General features: G+C 50.6%; 1 protein-coding gene across 4 annotated transcripts in view; it reads right to left on the bottom strand.

The window, feature by feature from the left end:
• Positions 1 to 19,076, bottom strand: part of LOC144099046 (PR domain zinc finger protein 1-like) — a 167,708-nt gene that overhangs the window by 133,071 nt on the left and 15,561 nt on the right. Inside the window, exon 1 of one of the 4 annotated variants that reach the window (XM_077632068.1) lies at positions 17,458 to 18,868. The exons of 2 other annotated variants lie outside the window; for them this stretch is intronic. Coding sequence is in view for 1 of the 2 variants with exons in the window: in XM_077632063.1 (XP_077488189.1) it covers positions 17,458 to 17,664 (207 nt within the window). In the remaining variant the exon portion in view is untranslated. Of the gene's footprint in view, positions 1 to 17,457; positions 18,869 to 19,076 lie in introns of those variants that run through there. One more of the 4 variants, XM_077632063.1, reaches the window with a different exon arrangement.

Here is a 19,076-nt window from a genome sequence, read left to right as displayed (position 1 = left end):
TTGTTGCATCCCTCTCGCCACTTTCGCGCAGGAAAGGTAGAAGGAGGAGGAGGAGAGAAGCCCCCCGCACTGCGGAGAATGAAGCTCCGGAAAGGAGAAAAACACTGCAGCCTTTTGGAACACGAAACGGTATCCGGTTTTCGGCGGCTATTCCATCGTTTGGATCCCACACTGAAAGCGCTTAAATTAGCCTCTTCGTATAAGTTCCAAACGTGGTGTGGGGGATACGACGTCGGCTAGCGGTACATTGCTATTCGCAGGCCGGTTGTGAGTGGAAACAGGTTTTACTTAGAAATCTATTACCGAATCTCCGTCCCGCAAGATGGGTGAGTTGTTTGCGTGTTTTAATTCTATAACCTGCGTACGAGGATGGCTGGCTTTTTTTCTTATTTCGACTCTTGTTTGTACAATCCCGCATGTTTCAAACTTCGTAGCATCTATCCCAGCGAGCCGAAATAAATTATCTCCGATTTTCTGTCGCAGAACACGGAAAGCTTTGAGTTTATTGGAGGTGTCATTATTTATTTCTGTTCTTTGCGCACATTTACCTCTCCGACTGAACCTCCAGTAGCAAACAACCTCGGGCTATACCTGTGAAATCTGGCCATTCATTTTTCCTTATTTCGTACACTTATGGGCGATGCGTCGGGGAATGTCGCAGTGGTGTAAGGCCGGCGGCAAAACGTGGAATGGAGCCGTACTCTTTACGTGTCCTGGTCCCATTAACGAAACACATTAATGACGCATTATCCCAGTCCATGCGATCGATCATGGGCAAGCGCGGGTCTCTAAGACCGGTACCGTGAGAAGAGGTCCGTAATGCCACTGGGCATCGGGCTGTGACCGCAACGCAAATGAACAGTAACCGGGACGGCCACATCTGTGCTCCTGAAACGTGCTCTGCCGTGCACCGACGACCGAACTGCGATTTAGAGCGCTTGCGGTTAATGTAGCACATCACGAATGCACAGTCAGTGGACCTGCCTAAGATGTCAATGACGCTGAATTATGACGCGCATTTAGGAAAGAATAGAAAAGTTCATTATTCTCGGCGTGTACTCAAATTTAAGGTGGTGAACGGCATGCTATCATTGCACGGGTTTCGTCCATTTAGTTTGAAGTATATAGTCCTTTTGTTCGCACTTGTGGACAAAGAGAATGTTTGGAATTAACAATGGCAGCTTTAATTAATGTGGCCGGGATTATTTTGTGCGCTTAAAAAACGAAACACAGTTTAATTAGAAGTCGCAGCAAAGGTGTTGCTCTAGAGGCAGTCATGGACTGCTTTGTTTCTCAATCTTGTATGGTTAGGGCGCAGCAGTAATGGTTTCTAACGAACTTAATAAAACAATCGTAAAATTGAAAGCCGCGAGTTTTTTTTTCACATTATCTAAAAAACACTCCAACGGTCAGTAACCATATAAGAAGTGTTGCCGAACTTTCTCGGATTAACATGATGTTAGCATCGTAATTACTACAACTAATGATAAATAAAACATGTCGTGACGACTCACCTCTTCGGAGAAAGCGCGCCCAATCGCAGCGAGGCTAATCTATACTCCGGGGAACTTGAATACCACTTGAAGGCGGTGCAGGTCTATATCCGGGATGACTCAATCATCACCTTCGTCGCCATTACCTCCGAACTGTAGCAGTCGTGCGAAATCGTGCGCTGAGCTCGTGGCAACTTACTACTCAATCCAGAACAAAAGTCACACTCGCGCTCACATCTGCTTCCGAAGGTTTCCCTTACGGTCTGCGTGGCCGACATCAAGGCACAACAAGCCCGGTATCAAAGTCCTGAAGGCAAAAATCTCCGAGCGCTCAACCAACACCACGCGCACGCACGAGCAGACACACCGGTAAGACTTGCGGAGGAGCTGCAGCCGCTCCAGACCACGTCCGCAACGCGAGGAACCTCCCGTATGGTCCGGACTCCGTGTTTACAACCGGTGTCGTTGACTCCCCGAACCTTCCTCTACTCGTCTTGGGAACCCTCCCCCTTCCTCCTCACTCAAAATGAGACGGCTTTGCCTTCCGATTGGAAGACCTCGTTTCGAGCAGAGATTCCCTCCGTTCCTACACTTTTTTTCTTTTTTTTCAGCGTTAAGCGGAATCTATCGCGACATGCCCGTTAGACACTGTTCCTAAGCCCCCTCTCTCCACAGCCTCCGCACTCTCCCTCACCACATCTTCGCCACCGCTTGTCGTAGTTAGAGCTTGGGAGAGGAGGTACGGATTCTTAACCTTCAGCGAGCGCTCCACGGGATTCGACAACGGCGTATAATTCCTGATCACTCGCCACGGAAAAACGGGTCTTGAAAGAAATCGTAAACGCGGGACGGCGGCAGCAGAAATAAACTCGCAAATAAACGAACGGGGCGCTCAGTGCTCAAAGAAACCTATCCCACTGTTTCCTCCTTTCCACACCTGACCTCTAACTCCGCCCAGCATTGTGCGGCGTCGAGTACCGCACCTTCCGTTATGCAATGCGTCAAGCTCAGTACCGCGGCTATCCTGTCCCGCGCCTTTATTCTACCCTAACTCTCCTCGCATTGTGGAGTTGTTTATTGCGTGTTACATACGGCGTCTCAGCAGAGCTCTGAACCCCGGGCCCGGGGAATCCTCGAACGGGACGGCGCCGGGGGTTTGGAAAACCAGAGTGGGAGATGGGAGGGAGCTAGGGGTGAGAGGTGAAGGTCTCCGGTATACCGGGTTCAATGATCGGCCGCGTACCTGACCCCATTCCCGTAAATTTCGAGATTTCTCTATTGAGCGCCCGCCCCATACACTCACGCACCACGCCTTTCTCGGCATTCTCGGCTATTTTTTAACACATTTCTTTTCGTGTTTTCACTTAGTTTCAGAAACGTTTAGTTTTTCTCTGCTTTCCTCTGCTAAGCATACGGTCGCCGAAATCCTCAACGCTTGCCGGTGGAGTACACGTAACATGGACCTTCTACAATTGCCGATGAGAGGCCATACAACGGACCCTCCTCCCCGCCATCACCCCCTCCCCTCTTTGTTGGAATCTTACGCGCTTCACAGAGCGCCTTGTAAGGCACGCCGTAAAGCACGCCGCATACGGCTGCTATAAAGAGTGAAAACTGCCAAGTTCAAGGGTACGCTCACGGCACTGAGAAAGTATCAGCGTAACGGACAGCGATCGCCCAACAATAAATAAAAAAAAAACACAAATGTGAGCTCGGCTCCCCGCTCTTTTTTTTCCTTCTACCCTTGAAAGTGTCGACCCTGGAAATAGACGAAAAATAAGTGCTGCGTAAAAAATACTCCAGCAAAAAATCTATGGGTGGGTTTCAAGTTCAAACGCTTTTTTTGTCCCTGCTTTTTCAGGACCCGGCCTTTGGCATTCACCTCTTCTCAACGTAATCGTGGCTCTCTTATTGTGTGCGAAAAAAAAATAAATCTGCTTGTTTTTTTATATGCTTTGGGGTATCGGCGTCCCCTCAGCCTTCACTAGTTTTTTTATTCATTTTTTTGTTACCTGCTTACGGGCACCTGTATTCTCGCTCCTCAATTTTTTCTTACTCTGTTGACGTCAAAGGTATACGTTTCAGCCAAGTGCAAAGCATTCGGGAACTAAAATGCAAAATAGTAACGTGCAGTCACTATGAAGAAAAAAAACGCTACAAAAACGATGCGGGAGGGGTCTCTTGTGTTGTCGGCTTCTCCCCTCGACTTGGCCTTTCGCCCTGGCGACAGAACCAGAAGGGGCAGGCCTGTCAAAGTGGGGTCACGACACAAGCACAGAGGGTAGGGGGGGGGGGGGGGGCGCAAAAGAGCGTTGTGTCGAAACCCTCCGCGCTTTGCAGAGCGGGCGGCGGTCCCCCGAGTACGCCGCCCAACCGCCCCGCATGTGTGTGGTGTGCGCCGGTGCCGCTATTCACGACGGGGACCTGCCGCGAGGCTGTTCGAGCAAACAGTGGCTCTCTAATAGGTTCACGCTTGGGGAGCGCGCACACACACAGCAGTGATCGCAGGCCTCCGCAGGTCTTACCGACATTGCATGGCGCAGTGCATTTATTTGAGCTTTTTTGGTTGTCGTTGTTGTGTTGTTATTGCTCTTGTTATGCATGCAAGAACCCTTCAGGAAGGCTCTTTAACCTTTCAACTAGCTCTGAAGCGCTTTTATTCACCTTGGTGTCTCTCGCGCACGGCGTCCACTATAGCGTGGTTGCATGCACTATGATTAAAACTGGTTGATCTCCCGAAAAAAGAGAAGGACACATCATCAAAAGCATGTGAAGGCTGAATCGAGTGATTGAAACTGCGAAACTCAAAAGTGAGGTCGAGGGGATGTGTTATGTACATTAAATACCACGGAAAGCTAATAGTGAGACGTCTTCGGAACGAAGAATGCAAAAGTGCGGTTGCAGTATTCAACATAAAATTTCATAATAATAAAATAAAATGCGTTCGGGTCATGAGGGTACTTGAATAAATAAATAAATAAACGGTGCACACTGGCTTGGGTGATAAAGGTATCGTGAAAGGATAAGAGTCAATATGGCCGGAACAATTTTGAAATGCTCCGAACACAGACTACAAGGATAAAGGGGACACATATCCGGCACTCTGGCTCTAATGCAGCGAGCTAAGCATGCGACTAAGCATGGAAAGCAAGCGTCTAGCATGGCACAGCACGCTAAAAAGATTGCCGCTAGGCTACTCAGAGATGAAGGCCGTATCATTGTCTCAAGCTAGTCCAAGGGTTTCTTGCATCTACCCTGTGAAGGGGGCAAGATAATAAAATAAAATAAAATCTTGATTTCCACATAATTGATGCTGGGGGCACAGTCAAAAAGCCAGTTAGTGGCTTCACGGGGATTGTGCCCCCTTTACAAGAGAACTGTAACGCACACATTAAAAACGTATTTACAGCGATAGCTGTTAGGCGCCCGTCCCTGCCTTTCTCGTCGCCGTCGTCGGCGTAACCGGTGGGTGCGTTAATATCACGGTCACGTGACATTCGCGTCGCCTGACATGTCACGCGACCTTAATGTCACGGTCAACCTGGGTCGCATAAGCCTACGGGTGGCTCTGTTTGGAACAGCCGGCTGCCAGTGCAGGGGTGCATCACTTGACCACTACAGCAGTGCGCCAGGAATATATCTCCAAAACTAAACGCTTAAACAGCTATCGCTGAAAATCGCGTTACACAGTCGTAACCGTCCTGTAAGTTTTATTATTTATGTAAACAAAGAACAATACATAGTCTACAAACATTTGAAAGTTGACCAATTCGACGTACAGTGAACAGGAGTGCAACGTGTGCAACAAGCAATAAAGGTCATTGAACTGCGTCATTACATTTCCCGCACTTTCGTTCCCATGCATGCAAAACTTTCGAGTTATGTGCTTCATGACCTTCAAGAAAAATCCGGTACAGAGTCTAAGCGCTCTTCATTTTTCAGATATATTTTTTCATATCTTTCTGCAGTTCCTCTTTTTTTCTTTTCCCTAACTCAGTCTGCGTTCCCCGGCCTTTCACTTCCGCGTGCCCGCACCGTTTGCTCCCGAGCGCCCCTTGCGCTCCCGCCCCTCCCGATCAAAAAAGGGCACCGCTCTCCCACGATCGTGAAGACTCCGAAGGTCAAGGTTCACCCGGGATGACTCCTCGGGTCGGGAGCGAAAGAAGATCAGGGGAGAGGATTGGGGAGGGTGCCGCTTCGCAACTGACGCCCTTCAAAGGGTGCTCCCAGGGTCGACGAACTTGAACTTGGGGTGAAAGGGCAGCTTTCCCCGAGGAAAAATCTCTCCGATTCCCTTTCTTCCTTTTTCTTTGTGTGCATGCTTCTGTTCGGCTTTGTGTATTAGGCACCGCCGCAATGCGACTACGTCTGGACGCCCAGTTCCTGCTTCCGGAAATCGTAAGAGACACGTTATTGAATCCTTCACATTTTTTATGAGCACTTCGGTTTTTTATTATTATTTTTTCCTCGCGTTTTGCCGTTTTGATGTTCTTTATAAACTTTAACGGCTGTACTACCGTGTGGCCGGAATCACAAAGCTGTCCGTTTACATCACAAAGGTTTGGTTAGTTAAGGTGATGTCCGATTGGAACCTGTGATACTTGTGATTCGGTTCGGCTAGTCAGAGTTTGGATCGCTCTTCCGCTGTCCAGTTCACGATCGCCGGTCAAACGACAGCTGAGGCTCCGGCCATTCATGAACAAAACTTACGCCTGGGTAGTCCTCGGGTGCCTTCAGGTAGCACATTTTACTACCCTGCTGGTGAAGCCCCATAGCGTCCCGTTTCTAACTGCATGCGCATGGGCTTTCGTTTTGTGAGGTCAATTTTGTGAAAGCTCACAAGCGAACTTCGTAACGATTTTGGCTCACTTGAGGATCTCTCTTTCGCAAGGCAAAGGTGTAATTGATACATATTGTCCCAAAAGCAGTCCTTTTAATTCATGCTACCGATTCTTGCAGTCGTCAACAGACGCAGAGACGTTGATAAACTGCGCAAACTTTGTTTAAAGGTGCACCGGACTTCCGCGAAAAAGGAACACCCTCTCAAGAAATCACATCAGAGGAAGCAGCTGTTCGACTTCGAGAGAACGCTTCGTCACAGCTTACGTCATCTCTCACCAACAAGCCTGATTTATCCGTCGGCTGAGCAAGAGAGATAGCTATCAAAGCGCATCGTACACGCACAGCAAACAAGCACAAAAAAGAAGCGTCTATGCTTTCGTCTTCGATAGAGAACACGTCGTTTCTCAGGAACCGCAGATGGCTTCTTTCACCACCAGCGGAGAGCGTTTGCGCGAACGGGCACACCTTGCATAAGAGACGCCAAGATTGGATCGCGCTGACCGTGAAACGTTGCCCATCAGGGCAGATAGCGCCCAACGCGCTCGCATAAAGAAAGCTTAGCTTCGGGGGGTGTAGAGTAAAGGAACTAGCGGGAGAAGGAAATAGCGAGGGAACAGAAACACACACACACGTTATAGGTCTTCCCCGTCCCATGCGCCGGTCGTAGATTTTGCGAGAAACGAGCTCGAAAGGAGCTTCGCGGTTTGCCCTTCAATTTCCGGGTTCCCAGAATCCCGACCGTTCGGCGGGAGATAATTTGTGACGTGCTGAGGGGCGCGGTCGATTGTTAACCTGGCGAGACGGCGGCATCAGCGGTCGTAAAGAAAAAACAGGAAGGGAAGAAAAGGATACGGCAGGAAAGTGAGGTAAAAAACTAGGAGGCTAGGTAAGAGGATCGACGGGAAGCAAGTGGCTTTTTCCTTCCGCCCTATGCGGGGCAACCCCCCCCCCTCGTCTCTTTCTCCTGCGACCGTGACCCTCACTCGTATTCGGTTACAGGGCGCGGGGGCTTCGCCCTGGCTCGCCCGTCGGCGTGTTCTGTCTTTTAGTGAGGGTGCTTCTCGACTTCGGACGCAGTTGGCCCGAAGTTCCGGAAGTGATTACTGGAAGACGAAGCTTCCGGTGGTTATAGGCGCGCAGTGCGGTGAAGCCGCAGGTAAAAAAAAAAAAACACCAAGCGCTGCCTTCTCGCGCCCGACATGATTGGGCTGGGCAATTTATGGCTTCCCGTCGTGTTCCAATTGTTCATACTTCCGAGCCGCTTGTTCTCAACTTCCAGGAGTACGCGGAAGTAACAAGAATCAAAATTAGACGCAGAGGCAACAAAACTTGAGGCAAGCTTCACTTTTGTTCCAAGTGGGCCTTTTTCTCTAAGTAGAGAAGCAGCGGTTCGAGGCGCTTTGTGTTGGAGACCAAAGCCATTTAGTTATCCGTGCAGATGGCCAAGGTCGGGTTACCTAGGTATTTGCTTTGTGAGAGCGCTCGTTTAATTGATGAAGGAACCAGCCGAAGGGAGCCAGGTCGCGAGGTCAACAGGGTGTACGCGTACAACCGCAAAGGAGAAATTGATTTGCGCCTTGTTCTCTTTTTATTATAACTAGCAACAGTTTCCCTAATGAGGAGATGCAGCACCAGTTCGCCTGTTAAATGAGTGCAACTTTTTGATCTGCCATCAATGTTCCTGCAGCTGTAAACTTGATCGGTTTAAGGAAATTGTCTCATGGTAGAAGGTCTGCACCTTCGCTGACAAATTAAAACGTACTACAAAACCAATTCCACCTAGCCGTAGGTCTCGCGAAATTCCCTTGCTGAGAAGCTTCCGGAAACACACATGGCTGGCTTCTAGCTAATTTTTAAAAATTTTCTTTTCTTTAAGCGTGACAGAGCTGCAATTCGACGCAAGAATACCGCTTCCGATAGCCCGTACTGTAACATGTGAGTGATCACAAGTAAGGCGGTGATATTTTACTATCTTAACCGCATTCCACTTGAACAAACTCTACATCGTATAGAAAGGGATGCCCTAACAGGAACACCCGCAGAGGAATGGCATATAACACTGGTATGATGTGCTTAAGTCGGTAGACGTCGTCTTCAAATGATTCAACCCCCAGCGGCTCGAATTTGCGCAGCTGTTATAGCATTCGCACCTGTTGTGTTTTTCTCAGAGCAAGAAACAAATTAAATAAACAAACACATTCCATCCGCCCACACTAAAACACGTTTTCTCATTCCGAACTCGACGACCGTCGCAACAACAGCAAAAAAGTCCTTGCTGCGGGACTGCACACAAAAAAAAGATAGAAAAAGGCGCGCTGCATTGCGCGGGCCCAGCACTCGCTGGAATAGTGTAATCCTTTCGACGTCAGGGCCGCACGCCGAGCGGCGGCGAGAGCTGCCCCACCGCGCCGTGCTATATAATATACATAACCCTGCGCATAACGCCCCACGCGGCCTTCGAGGCAACCGGCGCGAGAGCGGCCGCTGTTTCGTAGAAAGAGAAAGCGTGAGGAATCGTTCCTGCTTCCTCTTCGCCGCACTTGCCCCTTCCCTCCCCCACTGACAGCCGACGCTCTCCAGATCACGTTTGTTTTGCACTTTTTATGGCGCGCAGTAATCGCGCTCGCACATGCACTGCAGCACTGCCCATAGTCTTCTTTCGTTCTCCATCTACTCTCTTCCACTCCTTTCACCCTTTCGCTCACTGCGCTGTTCACGGTGTCCAGCCAGAGGTAGACAGTTTCTAGGCCTTTACTTTCCTCACAACCTCCGCCTTCATCGTACCCCTTTCCAACGCTGCACGCGCATCGTCACGGGTGTCAGGTCTCGCGCAGACCGCTGCACCGAACTGTTTCTTTTTCTAGTCTATTGCATTTTGTTGTTTTCTGCCGTTCTGAGTGCTGTACGGACGGGACGGTCGTCACCCTCCCCCTCCCCTTCCCTTATTTCGTGCCCTTTCACGTTCTATCTCGAAGTTCGCGTGACGTCCGGAAGAAAAACGCGGGCCTTCAGAGGCGCATGAAGTGAGGCACACATGGCCTCCCCCCTCCGCTGGCGGCGGCAACGTCACCTTGTCACATCCAGGGACGGCGAACCTTGCGACGCCTGTTCGAGAGAGCAGCTGCGGCGGTATGCCCACGTACGCCTTCTACCTACGCGCAGGGACGTTAGAAAGATATCGCTGGGACATCGGCGGCTGCGTTGCGTTTGGTTTTACTACACATGTATGCTGCGGCTTCGTGGTAAAGTAATATAAAAAGGCCGGCTCTGTCTTCTCTTTACGTCTTTTTTTTTCTTGGACTGCTGGGTAGCATATATAGTCAACGCCATTTTTTTTCGACTGATGATCGAGCGAGGGGTCCAAGAGCAGGACATCCTGGTCAAGATCAAAAAGTGCCAGTAAAGCTATATCCCCCCCCCCCCCCCCACCTCTTTGTTCGTTTAATTCTTCGCGATACTCATGATTTACAGTTATTTTCAAAGTCGCGGGTCACAGGCATTGTCTCTGAGTTGAGTTAAGTTGAGGTGTTGAATGCTACAGGTGGGGTTTGCCTTGCTTTATCTGCCGGCAATTGCTCCACCGCAGCGTCCCTTCGATATTAACAATGCCGCATCTACCCCGCTAAGCGCACAGTCTCTTATAATAGCACACATTCTCTCCCGCAGTCACCATCTATGCACACAATCAATCCACACCGTTCACATCATAGTCCACTCCAGAAGTCGCCATCTATGCACATATTCAGTCACAGTAGAACAGAGGCCATTGTAGTGCCACACTCCATACACACATTCACTCACAGTATAAAGTAGTCTGCAGTGAGACTCACGCAGAATCCCCAGCTCTTGAGGGCTTTCGAGGCAGTGGAGAACTTTCAAGACTCCTTCACAGCACTGAAATGCCAGACTGCTGTTCTAGAAGAAGACCTTCACAAAGGGAAGGATGCGTGGACAATCACGCTCCTTGATGGGGGCTATTTTGGGAACATTTTTTTCCAAGGTTATCTAACGTTTGTGCGCAGATGTCCTTTGTACGCTACTTCGTTTCGCCACTAGGCATTTGGAATATGCTGAAAAACTGAAAGCATATTAATATATATCGCCCCCTTCACAAGGGCTGAAACCCGTGGGCGAACATGACAGAAAGACCGATGGCGCGCATACCTTGAGCAATTCTTTTTAGGAACCTTGAATAAGTGATCGAAACGGTGTTGTGAATCACGGCGGTGAGCATACTCGCGTGGATCGACTTGCGCAAGGGTGACCGCCGCGCCCGGCGCTATATCCCCGCGCAAATGCGGCACGCCCAGTTGCGAAGAGGATGGACATGCTAGGAACCGCCTTCATACGAAGCTGGAATTCGTTTCATTTTGCTTCGGTTTGCTTCCTAAGCTCCCTTCAGCATTTGTAATTCTGCACAGAGAAAGAGAGGAGAAAAGTTTATCATCTTTTCCCTCCTCCCGCTGAAACAGTTTAGACCGACAGTTTAAACTACTTGGGTCTGTTAAAAAAAAAAAAGCAATAAGATTTATTTATCGCCGTTATGACCGAAATTTCTCGCCCTCGATCATGCCACCATCTTATCGCTTCCCTCTCTTGCTATCAGGCGCATGCATGACCGCATCATTCTCTTCCACAATATTATACTTGGCACTTTATCTGTACAAGCACCAATTCACTTCTCCAATCCTTCTCCGCCACGCACGCGACGCAGTAAGAAGCTCAACTTAGTTCCATTACAGACATCAATTGATTCTTACAAATACTTTTCTTTTCCCGCGAACTATAGAAATGCGGAATTCACTGGATGGTTCTTTTCGTGCATTTCCGTTAGCCTATTGAATGCATACTATCGCCTAAACTGACTGCTCTAGTCTGGCACCCCGGAAGACCAGGAGGCACTATAGCCGCCATCGCCAAAGCGTAGGCGGAAGCCACTGGAGTCCTGGACTGAGGACCCCGCCCACAATCCGCTCCGGTCTCCTTTTTCCAAATAAATGTTTATTCTCTCTCTCTAGTCTGACTGTTGGTTCCGGGTTCGAATCCTAATACACGCATGATAACTTTGTGAACATAAGGTTTCCTTCACATTCTACGCGCGCGGCCTCGCTCGGGTTCTTGTTAAGTTTGTTAATTGTGATTACTCGTTCGCTAAGTTGGCCCTCATCTTCTCCCCGCCGCAGAGCCTGCCCCGTGCTTGCGTCCCTGCGCAAAACCGGAAGAGTTAACAGGGTCCGAGCGGGCCGCGGTAATTGGTGGACGCTCCGCTAATCACCAGTGGCGGCGGCGCCAACGAGCCGGAACGGGAAAGACTCGTCCGGCGGCTTCTTTTTCTCGCTTCCATCAAAAGATGCGCCAAGGAAACGACCAGCTTTCTATATATAGCCTCCCCCCCCCCCCCTTCATTTTCACTTGCGCAGAAACAAACAAACGAACAGACAAGGAAAGAAAAGTGAGTTATGTAGGAAAACGCAGATTACAGCAAGTACGCAACCACTCGTGCGTGCATATGCTTGACTGTGTATAGTAAGAATCGATAGGCAAGAATGGTCCCTTAGACGTGAGCTGCTTTATCTTAGCGCGCCGAGCTGACCGGTAATAATTTCTACATCGTGCGCGCATCGCTCGCCCGGCCGCGAAGTTCGCACACAGTGTTGACTACGAAAGCGCCAGACGAAATTCATTACGCGAAGAGAGTGGCCGTTCGAGCAATACGAGTTGGCACCTTTTCGAGATGTAGAAGAAGAGAACATTATTTCATCGCGCAGGTTTTTTGACAGAGCCTAGGTGCAGTGTTTTTATCCTGCAGTGTTGTTTTTAATATAGATGTAGTCGCAATACCTGTTCTACAATCGATCTCGTACGCGAAACTCCGCAAGCCGGCCTTTTTACATGACATCACTGAGCAAACCAATATGGCGGAGCACTGGTTCGAAGAGTTGTGAAGGCTAAAGGATCAGTTCCGTAATGTTAACAAGGAGTATGAAACTATCAAAAATAATAATATCCTATGCGTTATCACCCTGCGATCATCCGGAGGGTATCGTCTGCCGTCTTGCTTGTGTCAACGGAGACTTGAGGAGAAGTGCGCACGCGGCATTTCCCATAAAGTTCATTAGCTGGCCTGTCATAGTTGTGAATGCACTTCCAAGCACGGAGCAGCGCAAGTGTGAAGGAGGAGGGAGGTTTTCTCTTCCTAACTTATGGCAATTCACCTTTTTGATTGCGGGCCGACCCATAGTATTACGTGAGGAGGAGGCTATGTGAACGAGAAATTTACATATTGAGGGTTTGCAATTTAGCGGTAGGCGAAAGAGAACCGCACGTTTGTTTCAACGTTCCATCAGCATTGACCGTATTCGGGGAACGCCGTTAAATTACCGGAGCTACATGGGCGGTCGGGCGAGCACTTTGATCCGGAACGCAGCGGCGGCGGTGGAGGACCCTCTCGGTGGAGGAGCGCCCTCTCGGCTCCGATCGCGAATTTATCGCCTTTCTTTGGTTCGCCCCCTCGGCAGTTGTTGCTTCCACAGTCGATAACGGCGGTAGGTATACACACCATAACGGACACACCGTGCTGGGCCTCTACGCGCCCCGCCTACAACACCGGGCAAGACAGACGACATTATGAATCGCATTAAGAATTACCCGCCATCACCCTCGCTTCCCTGCCTTCAGACACAGGTTGCGCAACTTCACGCGGCCTCAAAAGAAAACTAAAAGAAACGAAGGAACGAACAGCACAAATGAATACGATGCGGGTAAATAAACAACGCGCAGTCGTGGCCGTTACTTCCTTTAATGCGTTCGGCACGCTAAGCCTCCAATTTACAGCGATAGCGCGGGCGCTCGCGCGGCGTATTTGCCTGCGTAAGCTGACGCGCGTAGCGCACACACGTGCATAGACGTACAGAATGCAAAAAACACAAGGGGAAGAGAGGAGGGGGCGGAACTGATGAGTCGGAAGAGCACACACACATACGCACGACCGCTCTGCGAGCGGCAATACACAGAATGAAAGAACACACGAGCGCTTTCGCGGTGCTATGCCAGAGATTCGCCCCCTCGCCCGCGCGCAGCGGGGGGGCATAGCGGAGCAACAGAGAGGGGAGGGAGGGTGGAGAGGGAGAGAGGCCGTGTAACGGGGCGCCACGGCCGCTGCTTGGGGAAAAGGTTTTCCCGGCCGTCGACCTTGCATGCAACCTGTTGCGGCGGCCGCGCCGCGCCGTAGCGAGCGAGCCCGACCGCCGGCAGGCCTCGTCGCTCGTCGTGCTTCCGGGCTCTCGTGCGACGATGACGCGCTTCCAAAAGAGGGAGGGAAGGATGCGTTCGCGGACGGATCGGCCCGTCACGTTTCGCGTACCGCATCATCCTTCGAGAGAGCGGGAGTCGGCGCTGCTGCTTCTGTGGCTGCCCTTAGCGTTCCAGGGGCACAACTGCGTCTCTCTTTTAGAGATGCCGCTCTTTGGCCACCTGGAGGAACTCTAGAAAAGTGTGGTGGCATCGGGAAGTGTACAGGAACGGTACGGAGATGTGTTACTCTTTCGGTTACGCCCTTATCACGGCCGGCACCTGTTGGACTTGCAGGTGTGTGTGTGTGCATTCAGGGGCTTCCTGACTATTTGATACGACCTCGCGGTGGGATCCCTGCCTGCGCTCGAGGATCCATGCTCGAGAATAGATGACCTAAGCGAAGGTGTGACGTACGGAATAGGTGCTCGAAGTGCCACAGGATAGCTCTCGAAATGAGCGCCAGGATTGACCTTTGTGGCTGAGCCACCTGAGCTTCGAGCAAGCGTAACGAACGACAAAAAGATTAGCGAAGCATGTAACTGTGATCGAAGTCAACCGCCGACACAGAGGGCGTCCATGAAATGATCCCCATTCCACTTTGTTGCGCCGGCTTCGCTAGTAGTGGCGTGCGTACGGTGAAGGGGTGGCGAAAGTGGGAGGAGCAGTTGCTCAAGAGGCTTCCTTTGCAAAGCCTCGCCTCTTTAGAGACAGAGGACAAATAATTACTGTCAACACTTGTTAGAGAAACGTGACGTGACAAAAATGGCATTCTCAAAATATCCGCGCATGGCTTCTCGTGTCTACAGAAATGCACATCTTTTCAGCACTCTAAAAAATAATAGCTTCGCCCACACGTCCAGCATCGCGTTAAGGCATTCTTACACAAAGCATACGCTTGCATAAATCATTATAAGCTCGCCGCCTCTAACAAAACACGTGTGATGAGAAGCCATTAAAGTGTTTATTATCCCAAATCGAATCGGGGAAGCATACAAGCCTTCATGCGCGCGTGAAGAGTCCGCATCATAAAACTATGTAAAACCGTTTCCTGACTCTATTCACAAAAATAATCGCCACGGATAGCTGAAGATACTCTCCCTCTCGCTTGAATTCGTGTACAGGCGCATTTATAGAGCGCACGTATGCCGAACCCGGACATGCTGCCCGCTTTGCATGAGAGAGGGAGCCAACACGGCTTTCGGGTTATTTCTCGGCTTATTATATCTGCGCGAAGATGGGATTCTGCGCCACCTAGCGAGAACTTCTCTCCCTCTTTCCCTTCCTGTAGCGTGTGAAGTCGTGCGAGCGATAGCATCGTCTAACGATGCCATAAAACGCCACATGGCTCTAATCAATCACGCTGATTACACGCGCCATAGACTGCCGGCATCCCCGAGTGCACTCTTTGCGTCTATACACCCTGTATACCTGGTCTTTCCTCACGCGAACCCACTCTCTCGTACCACGGAGAGCTGCGCCGCAGCCACCGCAGCGCAGTTCACGACAACATGTACTCTCGAATAGGTGATGTTGATTTATTACGCGGTGTCTCTTACTCCTCTTAGCGCAGGCCCCGCGATCAAAGCAACGTGCGGGCAAAAAAGTAACTGGCTAGCGGCCCGTGTTAGCGACACTTCTTTCTTTATTAGTATCATTTTCTGCCGGCTAGCGGCGCTGCAGTCAGCAGTGCATGCGCGGCGTATATACATAACTGTGGACGGCGGCCGGCCCTCCGAGCATCTCCATCATGATCGCGTGTCGTGAACGGCGAAGAGATTAACAACATCGGCGGCGAAGATGGAGGCGAGCTTTTGTGCCGAGACGAGGGTTGTTATTACTGCGGCGAAACAGATATTTGTCAGGCTTAAAGGGGAGCGTGATGGATGGCGCGAGGATTATCCTACCGGGATACGCGTCTGGAGCGGTAAAAATGTCGCCGCTGGCTGCAGAGAGATCTTCCGGTTTGACCAGAATTCTGGGAGGTCGCTGTTTCTTTTTCTTAATTTTTTAAATGTACGCATTTTTTATTTTTTAGGTGCAGGTGAGAATGAACAAGGAGGGCCTCTAGATTCTTCGCCTGCTAATTTCTTGCTGTCGTTGCTTCAACGACAACGAGGGATTTTCAATACATCGTAGTTGCCATTGAAAGTACACATTTTCCTCTGGCACGCATCGACAGTGCCATCACCAGATTTCAATTCGAAGAACTCGGCTTGTTGGTATTGGCTCTAACAGTGTATAGAGTCATCAAGGAGCTGCCATTCTGTAGCTGATTTTAGGCATTAGTGCTCAATAATCGGTCTCTAAAGCCGCACTAGCAAGTACCTGCTGCATGTAAGCAAGTGATCTGCACAGTTCGAGATATTACTGTTAAGCTTCTTATCGTGTGTTGTTTGTAAGTGTAGTGCATATGCAGCATGTCACTATGTTTGCGACAATTTCCATACTCGCCAGCAAGAGACGTGATCCAGAAACCTAAAGGAAGGCGCGATGTCTCACAAGTATTGAATGCTAACATGTCTGTCCCGCGTTCACAGGTACATAAACTGCTAAAAAATGAGAAAGGCCGCTTATATTCATTCCTTTTGCAGTATGCAGTGCGTTTATACCATTACAACCTGTTATACCCGCATGGGCCTCTTACTTTAAGTTTAATCAAGCTGCGCCAAATACTCAACTCTTGATTAAAATAATCGCGCATTGTCATCATCGGCATATTGCGTTAGCCATTAACATACGAATGATAGCAACGAAGCGCATTTGAATGTTTCCTGAAGTGAAAATAACAATATTTCAGGCATACCAGCGATTTATCTCATTTTATCCGTCTATAATACGAAACTGCAAAAAAAAAAAGAGAGAGAGAAACTTCCATTTTCTTTAGTCTCGCACCATAGCGGCTGCATAGAAGTGGCCACAGCATTACTACCGCTAACTGCTGATCAGGCAGTAATTGTTTGTTTGCCCTGGTCCGCATTTGTAATGAAGTCATTAAAGGAAATAAACATCCGATTCTCTGCGATGCTGCGTATATGTTCTTGCGCGGTAACACGAGCGCGAGGGGGTAGGCAACGCAGCGTTAAGAACATGTGTTCATAAAATAACAATTGTTTGAATTATTAATATTTTCGCTGTATATACTGACGCCTGCATGATTATGGTCGTTATGTTTAGTGGCATGACGAAGTGGCTTGAATCAAATGCACAGCAACGCACCGTGACATCGTCAATAAGCATAGCCATCGACTATTTGCTGATACCAAATATCACCACTGCAAGCCGCTGCACTTAACTTTCGGCTCTCTGCGTGTCACCGTAAAAGGTATACACCGTCATGCCGGTTGAGCCTCAAGCCATATAAGGCAAGGGAAGCACCGTCCATGATGACGATCGTTTGATTTTAGTGCTCCAAAACTTATTGTTCAATAATTTCACCCTAGAGAAGCCTAATTGAAGGCTAGGTAGAAACTTTACCGATGTGAAACCGGCGCATAGGCACCCGGCGACAAAGGATATTGAACCCTTGAATCTTTTGCATACTAGGCGGACGCTTGAACCACGAAACCCACCGATGCTGTGAACCATTCATGATAACAGTTTCGGAGGAACCCGGCACACAATGCTTATTTTCTCATCGCTTCGAAATAACGCGGGTTATTCTGGATCAACCTCCACAAACGCAGGAGTTTGTCATGATGTTGCGTTCCCATGCGACCGCACAGGCCTCCAAAGTCCCCCCAAAGAGCGTAGACAACCAAAGTGCGAAAGGCGGGCCGACGCATCAGCAGCGACGCCTGAGCCGCGGGCTTCGCCGCATGACAGCACCTACCTCTGCTTTCCTGTCCTCTGCGCCTCCTCGCGTGCCCAGCACGGAGTTGCTGCTTCCGCTTGCCTGTAGTAGCGGTCGTTCAACTGTTCTTCGACAGTGTATCCAAATAATGCGCGCAAAGACACGCGCACGACGATCAAGGTCACACACTTTCACTTTTCTTCGCGCACTTTTTTTTTTTTCAACAACGAATCGTCTCCGGAACATCCATGCTGCTTCTTCGTTTCGTGTGCAGTAGGCTGATCGACTGTATTCTTACGATTCGCAGTCGAAGTGTTAGAGAGGGGGGCCAAAGGGCACACCCTTCTTTTTGACCTTCTTGAAGGTTGTAGCCGTGTCTAGCCGACGGCGGTTCATGCTGACTCCGCGGGCAGGACCGGCATCGTAAGGGCACGGGCAACGGCAGCAGATGACCGCCCTCGCTCGGGACCTACGCCGGCGGCGTCTCAATGTACTCAGAGGTCACCGAGGACGTGGCTGGCGGTAAGCCGATGCCTGACGACCAAGAGTTCTTGTCCTGGTACGGACCTCGCGGAGGACTCCAGCCCCGGCACGCCTCGTGTTCGAGCACAGTGCTTTCTCGAAGACTTTCACTTCCCACTCAGAAGCCTCCGCTACTTCCGTGCTCTTATTCAAGAAGGCCGCCTCCCAAACGCCTTTTGGCTTGCACGTTTGTTTCTGTTGTCTGCGCTCTCTTCGCGCTGGAACCACAAATGGTCCTTCCGGGTCACAGAGCTCTTGCAGAGTGGCCTTTCCTTCACGTCGACATGTGCAGAACCGTGCGGTCGGACTAGTCCGCAGGTGCCTTCAGCGCGACATCGAGCCGGTCGCATCCAACGCAGATCAACATCACCACCACACTCGGACGAGCGAGCGAGATCTGTCAACCGCGCGTTGACGTCGAGCAGGAGCACACCACGACGGCACAGGCGAGCGGAGGCGGTGACCCGGCGTCGTTCGCGTAGTCTCCGCAGTGAGTGACCACCGGGCGCGTCCAATTCACACAGTCAAACCTGGCGTGCACCGAACTGGATTAGGATGGCTGTTCCCGCACTGGCGTTGCCGTAAAGCGGTTTCGCTAGGAGAAGGAATAATGAGCAGTGGCGCTGACACAACGTGCTCCGGCGGACGGGTTGGCGTGGCGCGACGCGGCGGTGGTGCTTGCTACGCCTCGAGCTGGCGCTGAGGCCGACTAAGCGGACAGGTTGCGGCGGCGAAAAAAGCGGCAGGTTGTAAAAGGGAGAGAAGGAAGCGAGGCGCGCTCTTGTGCGTGGTGGCCCGCCGCCGCTTCTTCTTCCCCCTCGTCGTCCCCTCGCCCTCGTGAGTGGCGGAAGTGACCGGCGCCGAACTTGACCCCATTCCAGCGAGGGGTAGCAAAGCGCGGCCCCTCTAACGGAACTGGCCCTGCTCCGGCGGAGAGAAGCAGCCTCGTGCTCTCTCCCTCTCTTCCTTCCTCTTCTCTCTCTTTCCTCGCCGGCTTGGCCTTCGTGCTTTTCCTCTCTCTCGACATTCGCCCCTCTCCTCCCTCTTTCTACCGTCCTCTCTTACACCGTCACAGCCGGTGTAGCCAGGGCCGCTTGCTCACTCCCTTGACTGGCTTCGCGGTCAACGTCTGTTTC

This window comes from Amblyomma americanum, chromosome 7, assembly GCF_052857255.1.
Source record: "Amblyomma americanum isolate KBUSLIRL-KWMA chromosome 7, ASM5285725v1, whole genome shotgun sequence".
Lineage (NCBI taxonomy): Eukaryota > Metazoa > Arthropoda > Arachnida > Ixodida > Ixodidae > Amblyomma > Amblyomma americanum.
This window is presented reverse-complemented; position numbering and strand designations above follow the sequence as displayed.